Below are 17,742 nucleotides of genomic sequence, written 5' to 3'. Positions count from 1 at the left end.
ACACGGACGGGGGAAGGATGCCTTCCGTGTGCCTTCAGTTTTTTTGACGGACCCATTGACTTGTATGGGCCACACGGTCACGGAATCTTGGACAAAAGTAGAACATGCTCTACTTTTGTCGGAACAGAACAACGGGACCGTCAAAAAAACTGAAGTGTACATGGCCCCATTGAAATGAATGGGTCTAGGTGCTAGCCATCAAAAAAACGGCTAGCACCCTGAAGGAAAATACGGAAGTGGGCATGAGGCCTTACAGAATAAGACATTACTTACAGGGTCGGCCATGAAGACTGCACTTTACGGATAGTTTTTCCTACAATTACAGGTGATCAGCAGGTGGTTCAAGCCGTCCAGTGAGCTGCTTCTATACAGAGGTCCTGGGTGATCAACAGTTTACATGACATGATCGCCTATAAATGATCACCCAATAGGGACAGTCTTTCTATTTATTCATAAAGATAGAAAAGGTAAACTTGAATGTATGGGCGCTCATTACATTAATAGTCAGTAATGAATAATATCTTTCAAAAACAATGTTGACCGTTTGGCTCATGTATTTAGATCTATTATCATTACAAATGTTTAAAATAGTTCAGATCTGAATGATATTCAATTTGTGTAAATGGATCTTCTGTTTTGGTTTGAGCAATGTGTTTTCTGACATGATATATGTTATATTCTACTTTGCTCCCTTTGTATCGTTTTCTGGATATATTGGTTTAAATTGGTGGAGACGGAAACCCCCACTCCCCCATTTTACAGATGGTTCACGAATTTCACATGCAGCCACCACTAGGGGGAGTTTGCTGCTTCCATTGACCTCTATAATAAATTCTTATGCATTGATCGCCCCCTGGTGGTGACAGATGTCATTTTAGCATTTAATCACTACTTATGGACAGCTCAGAGCAGGTTTTGTGGTGCAAGGAAACCTCTTTCCCCTCAGTGCACCCTTTATTATGTTATTAATTTGTATTATTAATGGTTATTTCCAACTAGTAGGGAGAAAAACAGTTCACTGCTTGCAGAATGTACATTTTTTTCATCAGTATGCAACCATATAAATTTTTTGTTTGTTTATTTACATATAGAATTAGGCCTTATGCACATGGCAGAACTGCATCCACAGAGTTTACGAGGCACATAGGAGTCTCTGCGGCTCTGTACCATTGAGCCATAGGCACTCCGGTATGGTACCTCAGTACGGTGCCATATTACGAAGACATTCTCTCCTAAACGCCTTTTTCTGCCAAATGCCTCTGTATGCCTCCATATGAACTTGAAGGTACACAGAGGTACAGTAGCCCAATAGAAGTCTATAGGTGATGTAATGTGGAGGTTGTATGGAGCCATAATACAGTAGTGTGCATGTACTCTTATGCATCATTCTGTACTATTCTGTCAGGTATTGAAAAAAAATATCTTTTTGTGTTTTTGTACGTTACAATCATTGGCGCAATGGTTGATTCAGTGCCTTGCTAAACAAATCATTAAAAAAAAAAGAAAAGAAAAAAACGGTGTTTTTTATTTGCATATTTGCTGCACATTTCCAATGTATTTTGAGCCACTTAAAAACAAAATACATTCTTCAATAGAACCTATTATTTAGGTATGCTGGCAATGCCAATATGCAGCACCTTTCATAGGAATGTGTGCTTGACGTACTTTTCTTTTACTGCTAAATTACTCTAGTATATGAGTATCACAAATGATTTATGAAGTACTATATCCAGAAAGCATTAATGTCCAGACAGTACATTTACTTCATGTTCTTTCTTTTTTTCAGAACTCGAAGCAAAAGAAGCATGCGAGTGGTTACGGGCGGCTGGATTTCCTCAATACGCTCAGCTTTATGAAGGTAATAGCACCAGGTCTTCTGATGGAATTTGCTATGCTTTTCATCCATGACATTATTCTGTTCCATTGCACTTTACACCCCGGGAAGGCTGATTTTTATGAGCTTTAAAGCCATAATTATGCCAGCCACTAAAAACATAGGCAGCATGAGAACAGCGGATCCCATTCATCAGGACCACCCAGTCCTTGATACAGTAGTAACGGTGTGCACTCAATAATAATATTTATGTAATAACCAAAATAATTAAGCGGCCCCAACCTGTGTCTGCAGGATAAACCTACAGAGCTATGAATGGCAGGGATCCGAGGCCTAGAGCTGGGGGTGGGCCGCTGACTACAAATATGTCTGACTAAGGGCTTATTCACACGACTGTTGTAGACGTCCATGTGCCGGATGTTAAAACAACGGCCGTCACGTGGACGCGTGTATTTCAATGGGGCCGTTCACACGGCCGTTGTTTCAACGGACCGTGTGAAGGGTCCGTTGAAAAATAGAACATGTCCTATTTTCTTCTGTTTTCACAGATCCCTCGATGGACTCAAGTCTATGAGGGATTAGTGAAAACAGGTCCCGCACGGGGGCAACTCGGACGTAAGAAATGTCTGATGTTCACATCTGAGTTTGCACTCGTTCGTATGAATAAGCCCTTACTTGTAGAAATCTGGTTTTCTTTTGTGTCATTCATTTTATTTTATGAAATAATGTTAATACTGGTCAGCTTAACAGGTTAATAGTGAACCTTCTAGCAGTGGACCCGGCCTTGAGATTCATTTTCAACGATGAACCCATAGTCTGCGCCATCCTGATTCTACAAATTGACTTTCACCCTATAGAAACTGATATGAATGGGACTAATTTTCATAATTACTCCATTATCATAGATTATTTCTGCTGCTGCTGTTATTATTTCTTATTTATTGTCTGTTATATAGGACATCCGAAATTACTAAAAAATAATCACAAAATTGTTCTGTATGTTCCTAATGACAATGCGAGATACACTTTTTGGCACTGTTTTTGATATGGAAACCACATTAAAATCATTGCCAAATAAGATCCCAAATCTCCCTCCATTTCAATGGGAGGTAGAGGCGTTTTTTTTTTTTTTTAGCCGTTTCTGCCTTTGAACCTCCATTAAAATCAATGGGAGATGGAAAAAAATGCATAGTTTAGAGCGGTTTTTGCAATTGCTTAATTAGAGCGACCAAAAAAAAAAACGCCTCAAAACCGCCTAAAAAAAACTGTCAAAAAAATGAAGGCATTTTGAGGCAGATTTTTTCTGCTTGGCAAAAAATGCAGTGTGCACATACCAGAGGGTCATAAATCCAGAGGGTCATAAATCCAGAGGGTCATGGATGCTTTACATTTTATGGGCTCATTGACATTTGATATATGTATTGTACTTCTTCCATATTTGAAACTATGGAGCAACACACTACGCATGTCCTACACTTGGCCACGTGGGACTTTGCTCTATCAATGATTTCTTATACAATATCCAAAAAGCAGTTGTGACCAAAACTGACAAAACACTAAATACTGTATAGAAAAAAATAATGTAGATGTAAACACATACTTGCCTGTATTTGGGACAATACTGTATTTCAGTATTCTCGTGTAAGTGAGGCCCAAATGGAAGAGTGATCCTGACTGTATATTAAAGAAATTGCTGACGTTAAACCATAGTAATATTTATCCATCGGGGGCAAATAGAGCGCCACTTATTGTTATACCACCCAAATGCCCCCCAAAAAACAGTTGGAAGCTATGCTCACTGAGCTAAGATTTTTTTTTTCTGATTTCCTCAGTCTCTCGTTCCATTTTTCTAGAGCATTGTTTCTCAACTGTAGTCCTGTTCCCCCAACAGGTCATGGTTTGAAGATAAATCATAGACCATTTGTGGCCATTCCTGATGCACTCACAATAGTGATGTCACGTGTGCAGTACAGGCAGGGCATGACCAGACGTGGCGGAATTGCTCTGGAATTCCGTTGTGGACAGTCCGCTGCGGAAATCCGCAGCGTACACGTTTCTCCATTGCTTTCCACAGCTTTTTAGTGAGGTTTGTTTACACATTGCGGGAAACCTCCGCTGCGGACCATAAGCTGCGGTGCGGAATTTGGTGTCCGCAGCATACACTGGTTGTTGCGGACGTGTAGCGGACTTGTTGCGGACTCATTGCGGAATTTCTCCATTGACTTCAATGGAGAGTCAAAATTCTGCAATGAAGTCTGCAGATGTTATGTGTGCTGCGGAGCGTATTGGTTTTACTAACATGACATTTCTTCATTCTGGCTGGACCTATGTATTTCTAGGTCTACAGCCAGACTGAGGCCCCATGCACACTAACGTAAAAACGCCCGTAATCACGGGCCGTTATTACGGCACGGGCAGGCCCATAGAAGTCAATGGGGCTCCCGTAATTACGGGGGACTACGTGTGTGCACCCGTAATTACGGGAGCGTTGCTAGGCGACGTCAGTAAATAGTCACTGTCCAGGGTGCTGAAAGAGTTAAACGATCGGCAGTAACTGTTTCTGCACCCTGGACAGTGACTTCCGATCACAATATACATCAACCCTGCTTCTTCCTCCAGTCCGGCCTCCCGGGATGACGTTTCAGTCCAAGTGACGGCTGCAGCCAATCACAGGCCAATCACAGGCTGCAGCAGTCACATGGACTGCCGCGTCATTCAGGGAGGTCGGGCCGGATGTCAAGAGAGGGACGCGTCACCAAGACAACGGCCGGTAAGTATGAATTTCTTTTACTTTTACTAGTGAAAAGGGCTGTCCCTTCTTTCTATCCTGCACTGATGGAGAGAAGGGAAGTACTTTCACCTCAATATGCAACGGCTAGTCCGCATCAATTTAATGCCCATTTTAGGCAGAGCCGCAACAGAATTTGCAACGCAGATTATGTGCGGCATTGATGCGGATAGTGGCGGAAGAGGGAAAAAAGTGGTATACAGGCATACACTAGGGCCCACACACTTAGGCCACGTTCAGACGTGGCAGAATTTTTCTGCTGCAAATGTTGGTGCAGATTCGGGGCAATTACGCCACGAATCTGCACCAACATTTGCATATTTGACAGGTAATTCAGACGTTGCAGATATCACGGCGGACTTGCCACACATTTCAGTTTTTGCATTGCAAAGGCTGAAATCCGCAGCAAAATTCTGCTTCTTCTCCGCAACATAATGAGCATGCTGCGGAGGGAAAATTCTGCACCGCAGCCTAATTTCCGCACAGCTATTTTCCGCAACGTCTGAACTAACTTTCCTGAAAATGTATAGAAAGAAGTGTAAAAAACGACTGCTGCAGAATTTCACTGCGGACTGTCTGCAACGGAATTCAACAGCAATTCCACCACGTCTGAACGTGGCCTTATAATTCGGCCATGTGAATGAGACCTATGTTCATGTGATACAACTATACAATTTATTATTCCAGATTCTCAATTCCCAATCGATATTGCTTCAGTGAAACGTGATCATGATTTCCTTGATAGAGACCATGTAGAACCACTTTGCAGGTAATTCCTTCATTGTTTTTTTTTTACACACATAATGTCATATACAATTGATCTCATCACTAACAAATTTGATTTTACAATTATTGTTTAAGGGATTCTGCAGTTTTCTATAATTCGTATTTATTTAACTAATGCAAAACTAGGAGAACCGTTCGTTGCATTACGTGATTGCCATAAACACTCTTGTTCATGGGCTGTGCATGCTATTGCAGGTCACCCCCATTCTAAAGTATAGGGCAGAGCTGCAATGCCAGACTCTGCCTTTGGACAAAAGTGGTGCTATTTCTCGAAAAAAAAAACAATCAATGAGGGTCTAGAAAAATGACAGCTGGAATCTGATGTGCATCCCATAACTTTTTTCTTTCCACTATTTTTGAAAAATCTCACCCATAGTTAATGCTTATGGATCTTACCTCAGCTTATCGGAAAGCTCCTGCATCTAAAGTATTCCCATAATGAACATATATTAGTATTATTATTATTATTTAAGCCATCCCCTTGAAGAATATATCCTTAAAAACGAGTAGAAATTAGTAGACTTACTGCCTAGATAAAAAAAAATCTCCTGTACATATAACATTTCTTTAGTTGCCCTTTTTGGTCAAACTGTTTTAGAATAGTTTTTTGGCCATTTCTATGCGATGCCTGTTTTTCAGAAATCTGGGTGACAGCTGCTCCCACTCCCACACGTCACCTAGGTTTCCAAAGCTCTTGAATGGCAAATCTGCCTAGGAAGGAAATATAGGAAGGGAAAATTTATTAATGCACAATCCGCTTTCAGATGGTAGTAATAAGGCCGCATTTTAGAAATCTGTATTACGGCTGCAACCCCTGGACCCCCGCAGTTCTACTGAAATTAAATATAGACACTAAAATGGTTTTGTATTGCAACCTTGTAAACCCGGTCATTTGCTATTTTGAAGTATGTGAAAGCTGGGTGACAACCCCTGCAGGAGCTATAATTGTGGTCACATGGGTTGTCACTAAATTTTTATCACCATTATACAAGGGGACACCTTAAAGACTTTTATTTGTTGTAGGTGATTCTTCTGATTCTAGGTAAAAATGTTCTTTAACCCCTTAAAAAGTACTTTTCATACATGACCTGCATTACCCACTATTGAGTTAGGGTCCTACTACACAGCCTGATATGAGCTGTGTAAACGCGCGCCGATCAACGAGACAGCTCATTGATCGGCGCTCATTTGCTCATTTCACAAGGGGCAATGCTTGGTTATGTATGGGGACAAGCACTACGATCGCTCGTCCCCATAGATTTCCATCATGTCGGCAGCACATCTCCCTGTTTGCTTGTTCATAGGCTGATCGTTGCCCTGTTTACACACGGCAATGATCGGGAACGAGCAATCATATGAACGCTTATTTGCCTGATAATCGGCCCATGTAAAAGGACCTTAAAGAGGCTCTGTCACCACATTATAAGTGCCCTATCTCCTATATACGGAGATCGGCGCTATAATGTAGGTGACAGTAATACTTTTTATCTAATAAAACGATCTGTTTTCACCACTTTATTAGCGATTTTAGATTTATGCTAATAAGTTGCTTAATGCCCAACTGGGCGTATTTTTACTTTAGACCAAGTGGGCGTTGTACAGAGGAGTGTATGACTCTGACCAATAAGTGACCAATCAGCATCATGCACTTCTCTCCATTCATTTAGTCAGCGCATAGGGATCCTGCTAGATCCTTATGTGCTGTCTTATACTTACACATTAACAATACTGAAGTGTTTAGACAGTGAATAGACATTCCACGGGATGTCTATTCACAATCTCTGCACTTCGTTACTCTGTCTGTGGTAGTTACAGCAGAGGAAGCGTGATCTCGTTGTAACCTGTCATTTACAGCGAGATCTCGCGAGATCACGCTTCCTCTGCTGTAACCAGGGCTGCCATCAGGAATTTCTGGGCCCCATACAGCCAATGAGTCTGGGCCCCCGCCCCCCTCGTTATTAGGAGGGGGGGTGAAATGTAAAGGGGCGGGAGGTAGGGCACATTAAAAATAAAACTCTTTGGAGGAGCAGGGCAGAGACAGGAGGTGGGTGTCGGAGGGCAAAGGGGAGAAACTAAGTCCCAGGGCTGGGAGAACTGAAGGTAGCAGTGGTAGCCAGGGGGGAGACGCAACCTCACAGGGGCTCTGTGGAGTGACAAGGAAGAGACAAGAGACAGCGGGTCTGTGGGGGGCAAAAAGGGAAAGTGAGTGTGTGTGTATGTGTGTGTGTGTGTATGTAGAATCTGTCAGGGTGTAGGAGGGCAATATAAACAAAAATCATTGCACTGAAGCCCTATACACAGCAGAGTCACTCACCAAAATGTAGTCCCTAAGATCTCCCACCGCCACGGGCATGTCTGGATGATGCTTTTGCATTCTCTTCACACGCTGCACACACGTTATCTGTGTGTAGCGCTATCTACAGGGGGCTGTGTGTGGCGCTATCTGCAGGGGTGGGTGAGGCGCTATCTACAGGGGGGGTGTGTGGCGCTATCTACAGGGTGGGTGTGGCGCTATCTACATGGGATTGTGTGGCGCTATCTACATGGGATTGTGTGGTGCTATCTACAGGGGGCAGTGTGTGACACTATCTACAGGGGTGTGTGTGTGTGGCGCTATCTACAGGGGGTATGTTCGGCGCTGACTACAGGGGAGTGTGTGGCACTCTCTACAGGGGATTCCAGTCCAGGAGGAGACCCTGACCTCACTGTCCATATATGGACAGTGACCTCAGGGGCTACCTCTAGGAGAGGAATCCCCGACCAGAGTGTCGGCAACTCTCTGGCCGGGGATTTCGCTCCTGGATGGGTGAATGGCAGAGCAGGAAGCTGATACTTTCCTGCTCTGCCATAGTATTCAATTGTATCTGCATCCTGTGGACGCAGATACAATTGAATATGGCAGTGGCTGAGACACGTCTGGGACAGTAATTTGCCGGGACTGCCTCTTTAGATTCAGGACAGTCCCTGCAAATTCAGGACTGTTGCTAACTATGCCTCCGGTATAAGCTTTCTCCCCCTACCCAGGTATACTCTCTCCTTCCTCTACCCCTCCCCATGTATAATTTCTCCCCTCCCTTCAGATATCATCACTTTTCACCCAATTATTACCCCCCCCCCCCATTGTATAATGCCTCCTCCAGTGGAGGGATGTCACGATACCAGAATTTGGACTTCAGTACCGATGCTTTGTGTAGTATTGCGATTTCGATAACAAAGCGATACTTTGCCAACAGTAATAAAAAAACAAAACAGTTCTTCCATTTCTTATGTGAGGCGCGAGGTGTGATGGTAAATTTAACCTCCATGTGCCTCACATTAATAGTAATTAACCCCATCATGTTCCTCAATTATAAAGGGTTAATGTGTAAGGTACATGATGGGGTTAATTACTATTAATGTGAGGCACATGGAGGTTCAAAATTCATAATACCTCGTGCCTCACATTAATAAGTGAAAGAAGTTTTTATTTTATTTTTTACAACGTACACATCATAAATGACGCAAAAAAATTGTTGTGCAGGTTATTACGGCCGCGCCAATACTGAATGTGTATATTTTATGTATTGAGACTTATTTTAATGTGTTTTGTAAAAAAGGTGTATGTGTATTTTTTTTAAATTTAACATTACTTTATGTTTTTACTTTCTTTTTGAAACTTTAATGTACTGGTATATATCTATATACGCATAGTACACAGGCAGTTGTTAGGACAGACCTGAGTATGCCCTAACAGGAAATATGGTAAGACAGCCCTGGGGTCCTTCATTGGACCTTGGGCTGTCTGTCCATATATGGTATGTCCCTCAATCGCGTCACAGGGATTCCTGTGACGTGATCCAAGGGGCATCCCCCCTTCTTATTTTCCCCTGAATGCTGCAGTCAGCTGTGATCGCAGCATTCAGGGGAATAGCGACAGAGATGAGAGGTTTCTTTGATCTCTGCCTTTATAGAGTGGGACTGCGGCTGTGTAATACAACCATTGCCCCGCCCCGCACGCGGTCAGCACGAGGTGATGCGGTTGGCGCTGCACTAATGAGCGGCGGTTCAGGCACTGAAGACAGAACATGTGGGGGTGTTTTGTAGTGCGCCCGCCATGTTCTGTTTTCAGTGCCGCCGCTCATTAGTACAGCGCTGGCCGCATCACATAATCCTGGCGGCGCGCACATGTCAGGACTCCGGAGCAGGGCCGTGACTGTGTTACACAGCCGCAGCTCCGCTCTCATACATTCATGTATTACAATATTGAGCTGTGCGGCCGCACAGCTCAGTATCGAAATACATGAAATAACGGTATTGAACCGTTTGGGGGTGCACAGTATCGAAACCGTATCGAAGTTTTGATGCATCGTGCATCCCTACTCAAGTGCCATCCTCCCTCCATTATTATCTCCTTCCCACTCTAGCATCATTTCCCTCCTTACCCAATGCCATCTCACTGCCCCATTATCATCTCGCTGCCCCCATTATCATCTCCCTGCCCCCATTATCATCTCCCTGCCCCCATTATCATCTCCCTGCCCCCATTATCATCTCCCTGCCCCCATTATCATCTCCCTGCCCCATTATCATCTCCCTGCCCCCATTATCATCTCCCTGCCCCCATTATCATCTCCCTGCCCCCATTATCATCTCCCTGCCCCCATTATCATCTCCCTGCCCCATTATCATCTCCCTGCCCAATTATCATCTATCTGCCCCCATTATCATCTCGCTGCCCCATTATCATCTCCCTGCCCCATTATCATCTCCCTGCCCCCATTATCATCTCCCTGCCCCATTATCATCTCCCTGCCCCCATTATCATCTCCCTGCCCTATTATCATCTCCCTGCCCCCATTATCATCTCCCTGCCCCCATTATCATCTCCCTGCCCCCATTATCATCTCCCTCTACCCCCTCCCCATAGAAAGCATAAATCTTCCCCACGTCTGTATTGGTTCACACTGCAGCATAGGATTGTATCACTCAGCTCCACGACGGCTCTTATCTCCTGTCCTGTGTAAACAGAGGGAGAAGACAGGTTTATTGCACATGTTACACAGGACGGGAGATAAGAGCCGTAGAGCTGATACAATCCTATGCTGCAGTGTTAACATAATACAGAGGTGGGGAAGATATTTACTTTCTATGGGGGCAGGAGGAGATCTTTTCAGGAGGCTCCGGGCAGCAGCAGCCGGACACAGACATAACTCAGTACTCACTGTGTCTGAAGAAGAAGACGACGACTGCTGCTGCTGCTGCTGGACGTATCCTCCGAGGCTGAGCTCATAACTCCCGCTGCTGTGATGTCTCCACCCCTTGTCTCCTCCCCACACGCTGTCACACTGTTGCGGAGGAGGAGGGGCAGGCACATGTCACTCTCCAGCGGGCCCTTACGATTTTATTCTGATGTAATGAACGGGCCACTCCTTCGTGATGGGACCTGTTCCTTTCACCGAAATGAAATCGTAAGAGTCACACTGCCGTGAGTATATTAATTCCAGCGGCAGAGTGCGGGCCCCTTTTTTTAAAATTTATGCCCGGGCCCCTCACTGCAGTACCCCCAGTCCCCCCCTGATGGCGGCCCTGGCTGTAACTACCACAGACAGAGTAACGAAGTGCAGGAGATTGTGAATAGACATCCCGTGGAATGTCTATTCACTGTCTAAACACTTCAGTATTGTTAATGTGTTAGTATAAGGCAGCACATAAGGATCTAGCAGGATCCCTATGAGCTGAGTAAATGAATGGAGAGGAGTGCATGACTCTGATTGGTCAGTGTCATACACTCCTCTGTACAATGCCCACTTGGTCTAAAGTAAAAATACGCCCAGTTGGGCATTAAGCAACTCATTAGAATAAATCTAAAATCGCTAATAAAGTGGTGAAAACAGATAGTTTTATTAAATAAAAAGCATTACTGTCACCTACATTATAGCACCGATCTCCTTATGTAGGAGATAGGGCACGTATAATGTGGTGACAGAGCCTCTTTAAGTATCACCTATGAGTATGTGCTTATCATCTGTATATATCTTTATATTCCGTTTGCCATTGAGGAATATTTAATTACTTATTTAGTAGCCCGTGCCTTTGATTTGACTGTCCGGACTTACCTAGTAGTCAGCATTTACATACAACACTATCGGAATGTGTTTAAGGGCTTTATTAGCCATCATGATACAGTTTAAGGATTCTCAGTATAACTAAATTATGTTATTCTTATGTAGAAAGGCAATATAAGATGTTTAGCGTCCTTATTTTTGATTGGAGGAGATTCACTTATCCTGCATGTTGCCACTAGATAGATGGACACATACACAACATAAATAGTTGGTGACCATATTCTGTGCTGTAAAGTGATGGGATAAACACTAAAGTGTGATAATTCTGTTGCCATTGACAAGGACATTAGCACTCGAGATGACTTCTTTGTCATTCATCGTCCAGACATTGATAGGGATTCTGACAATAATTGTGTTCTGGCCGGTACTGTCTAGTGATATGTAGCCAGTCATTGCAATGATGATGTAATTATAGGGTCAATTATTTTTGTCATTGCAAGGATGGCTTTACATCTTTATGGTGTTTTCATGGCTTTTTTGTGGGGAAAAAACGCTGCGGCCAAATGTTAGCTAGAAGGGAATATTTTTTTGGTTGATGAAAAGATGTACAAGAAGTGTGTGTGTGTGTGTGTGTGTGTGTGTGTGTGTGTGTGTGTGTGTGTGTGTGTGTGTGTGCGTGCGTGAAGTGTGAAGGAAGCCTAAATCTGACGTGAAACTACTTAATTTAAATACAGCTTCGTCTGAGGTTTCCATCAGTACGGGACCCTGAGCAGACACAAACTGAAACCGACGGAAACCAGAGAGTTCTGTCTCCATTCCGTTTGTCTCTTTTGTGCACCGGATCAGTCGTTTTGCCGGAAGCAATAGCGTAGTCGACTACGCTATTGCTTCCGGCAATAGAAGTAAGTAACGAAGTGATGTTCTTTAGCCATCAAAACCACCAATACAGCTGTCCAAAGCTTTTTATATAGCCCAGATACTACTTATAACGGCTATGAGGGGCTGACATCATTTTACTAATATTTGGACCACAAGCACATGGTTGCAACTAGAAATGAGCAAAGCAAATCACCAAGTTTTATATTTTGAGATGGTGAAGTGATTTGATGAAATTCAAACAAATATGAGACCCCAGGCAGATGTGGCCCTCCAGGGTCTGTATCAAACTCAAGACCCCGGAACTTCACAGCAGTAGTGCTACCTCTGAACCATCATGAGCTCTATGCATATGTAGCATATGTATATACAGCCCACTACTACCATTAATCATATAGGATTTCCCTTGTTCTTTAGATGATATGATATGACATATTTTGTCTATTTGGAACTGTCCATATTAAGCCCCCATGGTATCTTCATTTTGACAAAAACACAATCTTCACCTAAGTGACTCACCTCACAACATTTTGGGGCTACTTTATTTATGTCTCTACTGGAGTAAAACACACTGGATCATATGTACTAACACTGGTGCACCGCCGAGGGCTACACTAGTATAACATTTTCGTGGAGTGTGTGCCAATACTGGAATGTGTACCAAGACTGCACTTATTTTTAACTTTACATGACCTTCAGGCTGAGAATCGGTCATGTAGATGCATGTTGGAAAATATCCTTGCAATGACCCTATGGAAGGCCTGGACCTGTGTCCATGACATAGACATCTTTAGGTGTGATTTTAATAATATATTGTCAAACCATCGTGATAACAATATACAAATATCTTCTTTACGTTATTTGTGCTTTAATTATTTTGTATTTTTGGTAGTGCACAGACTTTGGTTGCAGTCTCAATTTGGGACTGTTGTGCACACCTCTATATTGTTCATAGTTCGTGCCTGCCGATATATTGTATTTTTTTGTTGATGGTATTCATCAACAAAAATATAAGTAATACATTTTTGATTGCTGGGACCTCAACAAATTATTAGAACGGTGGTCCCGAGCCCCACCCATAGTGAGGAGGAGCAATTAATATCTATGGGACTGATGGAGACAGCCGAGCGCTGTACTCGGCGGTATTTGGCAGTCCCAAGGATTTTGAATTAAGCGGCGGCACTACGCATGCTTGTCCGCCTTTCCATTCAAAGTTCTCACTGCAGACATGAAGTGAGGATGAACGAGGGCTCTGAACCCCCATTTTATTGATCGGTGGGAGTCCAAGCGTTCAGACTTTTAGCACCTATCCTTTGGATAGGTGATAAATGTTGATCTTGGCATGACCCCTTTAAAGAGGTTGTTCGGGAAGAATGGGAAGAATTGTCTGAAGCAGGGAGAGTGTATACGCTTTGTATGAACTCTCCATGTCTATTTGGTTCCTGAGCCAAAATGTTTCATATAGCACAACCTCAACTTGCTTAAAAGGGTTCTCTGGTTTAGAACAAACATTTTTAAATATCTTGAACTCAGGGTTAATAGATATAGGTCCCCTGTTCTCTCGGTCTGGACGACCCAGCAGGTTAATGGATTACATGGACATACTATCAATTTCAATGGGAACTGTGCAGTGCTTCATTTCCCCTTTGAGGCACAGCAAGGGAACATAGCACTTGCTGCTTGGTTCCCCCACATTCTTATTCGGCTGTAACTGCTATAGAACAGAATTGAGAGAGCCGCGTGCATGCCCGCACCATTCTCTATCCGCCTGGATATGGCAGCCAGCCAGTGACCACTGTTCTCAAAATAGGTGCGGGTCCCTCTGCGCATTCCATCAACTTTTTTTTTTATTAAGATTATACAGCAATCTAAAGCATTTTTTGTGGCTGAAATTGTAGATTTTAAGAATAATTTTCGTATACATAAAAGTCAGGGTTTAATTTATATGAATTTTATATAATGGTATAATTAATTTAAAAAAAAAGCAATTCCTTCATTGAACTTAATTGACAGAATAACCTAATTGTACAAGCTGTTTTTATGCACATCGGGCTCCCAAAAACGTATGTTTTTTTTTACTTTTTACCCACTTTTATTTAATAAAAATGTTTTATTTAAAATAATGCATAGTAATTGTATTTTTTTTCTCTTGCCCTTTTTTTTAATTAATGCTTATTTATTTACTTTAATTATTTTTTTTTTTTAAAACATCTAGAGGAATTTAACTTTTTAAACATTTTTTACTAATGTAATGTCATATTACTATATAACATTATATCACTTCCTGTACATATAAAAGCAAGCTAACCACCATCATTATTGGACAGATTACTGATCAATGTATACCATAAACAAGAAGTAACAGGCCAACATCATTTTAACAATACATCTTTATTAAATGACAAAATAGAAAAACGGACAGCAGACTGTCTAAATTAAAATAAAATCCACTAAAACCAAACTGAGGTAGTGGTCAAATATCTAAATGTATATGGTCACAAATGTATGTAGGTCCAGAGAAATCTATATGATAATTGTTAGGTCAATAAACTAGCACAAATACACACTATACACAGCTGAAATATAGTTTGATATATAAGTACACATAAACCCGAAGTGAGGTATAAAAAAACAGATTCAAATACAGGCACAAAAGTTACACCAAGCATATGACAGTTATAACAAAAAGAGAGCAGGTATGACTAAAGAAATGCCTCAATAGACTTCTAGCAACAAACATGCAAATACTAACCCATAATGGGATGCAAATCCACTAAAAAATGAAAAAAAGACCACTGGACAAACAAACACCACCTCAGGACCCCTTGGGGTCATATGTCATATGATCGGTAATCTTCTCAGTATTGGTATACCATGACTAATATTAAATATGGGACTTGCTTTGGTCTAATTTTGTTAAATCATTATTGGTCAACCCTTGGGGCCCAGGTCCAGTATAAAACTGTCAGCCCATGCGGAATACTGGGGCTGATAGGGACCAGACTAAGGGAGCCCCCTACCCAGCGTTTGGCTGGGTTTCCTTGGGTCCGCCAGAGGAAATTATACCCACCCTCCATCTTTACAGAACATGTACTTGTCCACTTTTTTTTTATCATTGTAATATTTGTTATCATTGCACACACTGGAATATTCTAATAGGGTCTAATAGGATATTTTTTAATCAACTTCTAAGAAATAGATCCCTTTTGCAAGTGATTGGCTCGAAATTCAGATCCAAATTGGGTTGTTTTCTGCTGGACCTTTGGGGCCCTGTTCTACTTTGGATCTATTTTTGTGTCAGACCCTGGGTATACTGGAGGATTCTCTGGTACTCTGGTGGGCCATTCCGAGCCTGCCTCTCTCTTTGTCAGTACCAAGATCAATATTGATTGTGGTGCTTAAAAGCAATGTATACCGCGTTCCAAATTATTATGCAAATGTTATTTTTCACTGATTTTCCTAAATAGTCGATGCAAATGACAGTCAGTATAATCTTCAAGCCATCAACCGTTGGAGTATAATGTGAATTTTATTGAACAAATCTCCTAATGATAACAGATTTTTTTTTAGAAGTAAAAAACTCAAAATGCACTGTTTCACATTATTATGCACAACAGAGATCAAAACATTTTAAAGGTTGTAAAGAGAACTAAAATGGTAATTTGTTGAATTTGCAGCATCAGGAGGTCATATTTACAGAAATCAAAAGCTCTTTCAATCAAAAAAAAACTTAGCAGGCCAAGTTACATGTTAACATAGGACCCCTTCTTTGATATCACCTTCACAATTCTTGCATCCATTGAATTTGTGAGTATTTGGACAGTTTCTGCTTGAATATCTTTGCAGGATGTCAGAATAGCCTCCCAGAGCTTCTGTTTTGATGTGAACTGCCTCCCACACTCATAGATATTTTGCTTGAGGATGCTCCAAAGATTCTCAATAGGGTTGAGGTCGGGAACATGGGGGCCACACCATGAGTTTCTCTCCTTTTATGCCCATAGCAGCCAATGACACAGAGGTATTCTTTGCAGCATGAGATGGTGCATTGTCATGCATGAAGATAATTTTGCTACGGAAGGCACGGTTCTTCTTTTTGTACCACGGAAGAAAGTGGTCAGTCATAAACTGTACGTACTTTGCAGAGGTAATTTTCACACCGTCAGAGACCCTAAAGGGGCCTACCAGCTCTCTCCCCATGATTCCAGCCCAAAACATGACCCCGCCACCTCCTTGCTGATGTCACAGCCTTGTTGGGACATGGTGGCCATTCACCAACCATCCACTACTCCATCCATCTGGACCATCCAGGGTTGCACGGCACTCATCAGTAAACAACACGGTTTGAAAATTAGTCTTAATGTATTTCTGAGCCCACTGCAACCGTTTCTGCTTGTGAGCATTGTTTAGGGCCGAATAATAGCTTTATGCACACTTGCAAACCTCTGGATGATCCTACACCTTGAGGTTCGCGGGACTCCAGAAGCACCAGCGGCTTCAAATACCTGTTTGCTGCTTTGCAATGGCATTTTAGCAGCTGCTCTCCTAATCCTATTAATTTGTCTGGCAGAAACCTTCCTCATTATGCATTTATCTGAACGAACCCGTCTGTTCTCTGAATAAGCCACAAATCTTTTCGCAGTACGATGATCACGCCCTAAGTTTTCTTGAAATATCCAATGTTTTCATACCTTGTCCAAGGTATTGAACTATTTCACGCTTTTTGGCAGCAGAGAGATCCTTTTTCTTTCCCATATTGCTTGAAACCTGTGGCCTGCTTAACAGGTTCCCGACCGCTGGCCGTAAATATACGGCCAGCGGCCAGGGTCTCTAAAGTCCGGCGTATAGTATATATACGGCCGCACTTCAGAGACTGTGCACGCGCGATCGCGTGCACACAGCTCTATGCCCTGGCTGTTGCTAACAGCCATGGGCACTGGGCAGAATGTCAGGGGTCAATCTTTTGGCCCCTGAACATGTGATCGCTGTGACAACCAATCACAGCGATCACATGCATTTCTGCATAGAAAACAGTGTGCACGCGATCGCGTGCACACAGCCCTGTGCCCTCGCTGTTACCAACAGCTCTGGGCACTGGGCAGAGTATCAGGGACCAATCTGATGGTCCCTGATCATGTGGTCGCTGTGAAAACCTATCACAGCGACCACATTTGTTTTATTTTGACTTTTCTGGCAGTAAATCTCCTGCCTCTTTTCTTCTCCTCAAACATTGTTTCAGTTTGAGGAGAAGAAGAGACTCGGGAGAATTGCTGCCAGAAGAATACAGTGAAAAAAAATACAGTTACACTAAAACATTCTCTGTATAGATAGATTTCTATCTATCTATACAATCTATCTATCCATCTATCTTTTTTTCTATCTATCTACCTTTCTTTCTTTTATTCTATTAGAATAGG

The 17,742-nt window shown here is 42.4% G+C and overlaps 1 protein-coding gene across 3 annotated transcripts in view; it reads left to right on the top strand.

Moving 5' to 3' along the window:
* The window catches only part of STARD13 (StAR related lipid transfer domain containing 13), a 191,735-nt gene that overhangs the window by 141,937 nt on the left and 32,056 nt on the right, over positions 1-17,742 (top strand). For all 3 annotated transcript variants that reach the window (XM_075851710.1, XM_075851709.1, XM_075851711.1), the window contains exons 2-3: positions 1,787-1,858; positions 5,310-5,391. In XM_075851710.1, coding sequence (XP_075707825.1) covers positions 1,787-1,858; positions 5,310-5,391 — 154 coding nt within the window. The remainder of the gene's footprint in view (positions 1-1,786; positions 1,859-5,309; positions 5,392-17,742) is intronic.

Source organism: Rhinoderma darwinii, chromosome 2 (genome assembly GCF_050947455.1).
Source record: "Rhinoderma darwinii isolate aRhiDar2 chromosome 2, aRhiDar2.hap1, whole genome shotgun sequence".
In the NCBI taxonomy this organism is placed as follows: domain Eukaryota; kingdom Metazoa; phylum Chordata; class Amphibia; order Anura; family Rhinodermatidae; genus Rhinoderma; species Rhinoderma darwinii.
The sequence above is the reverse complement of the archived record's forward strand: the minus strand, read 5'-3'. Positions and strand labels throughout refer to the sequence as shown.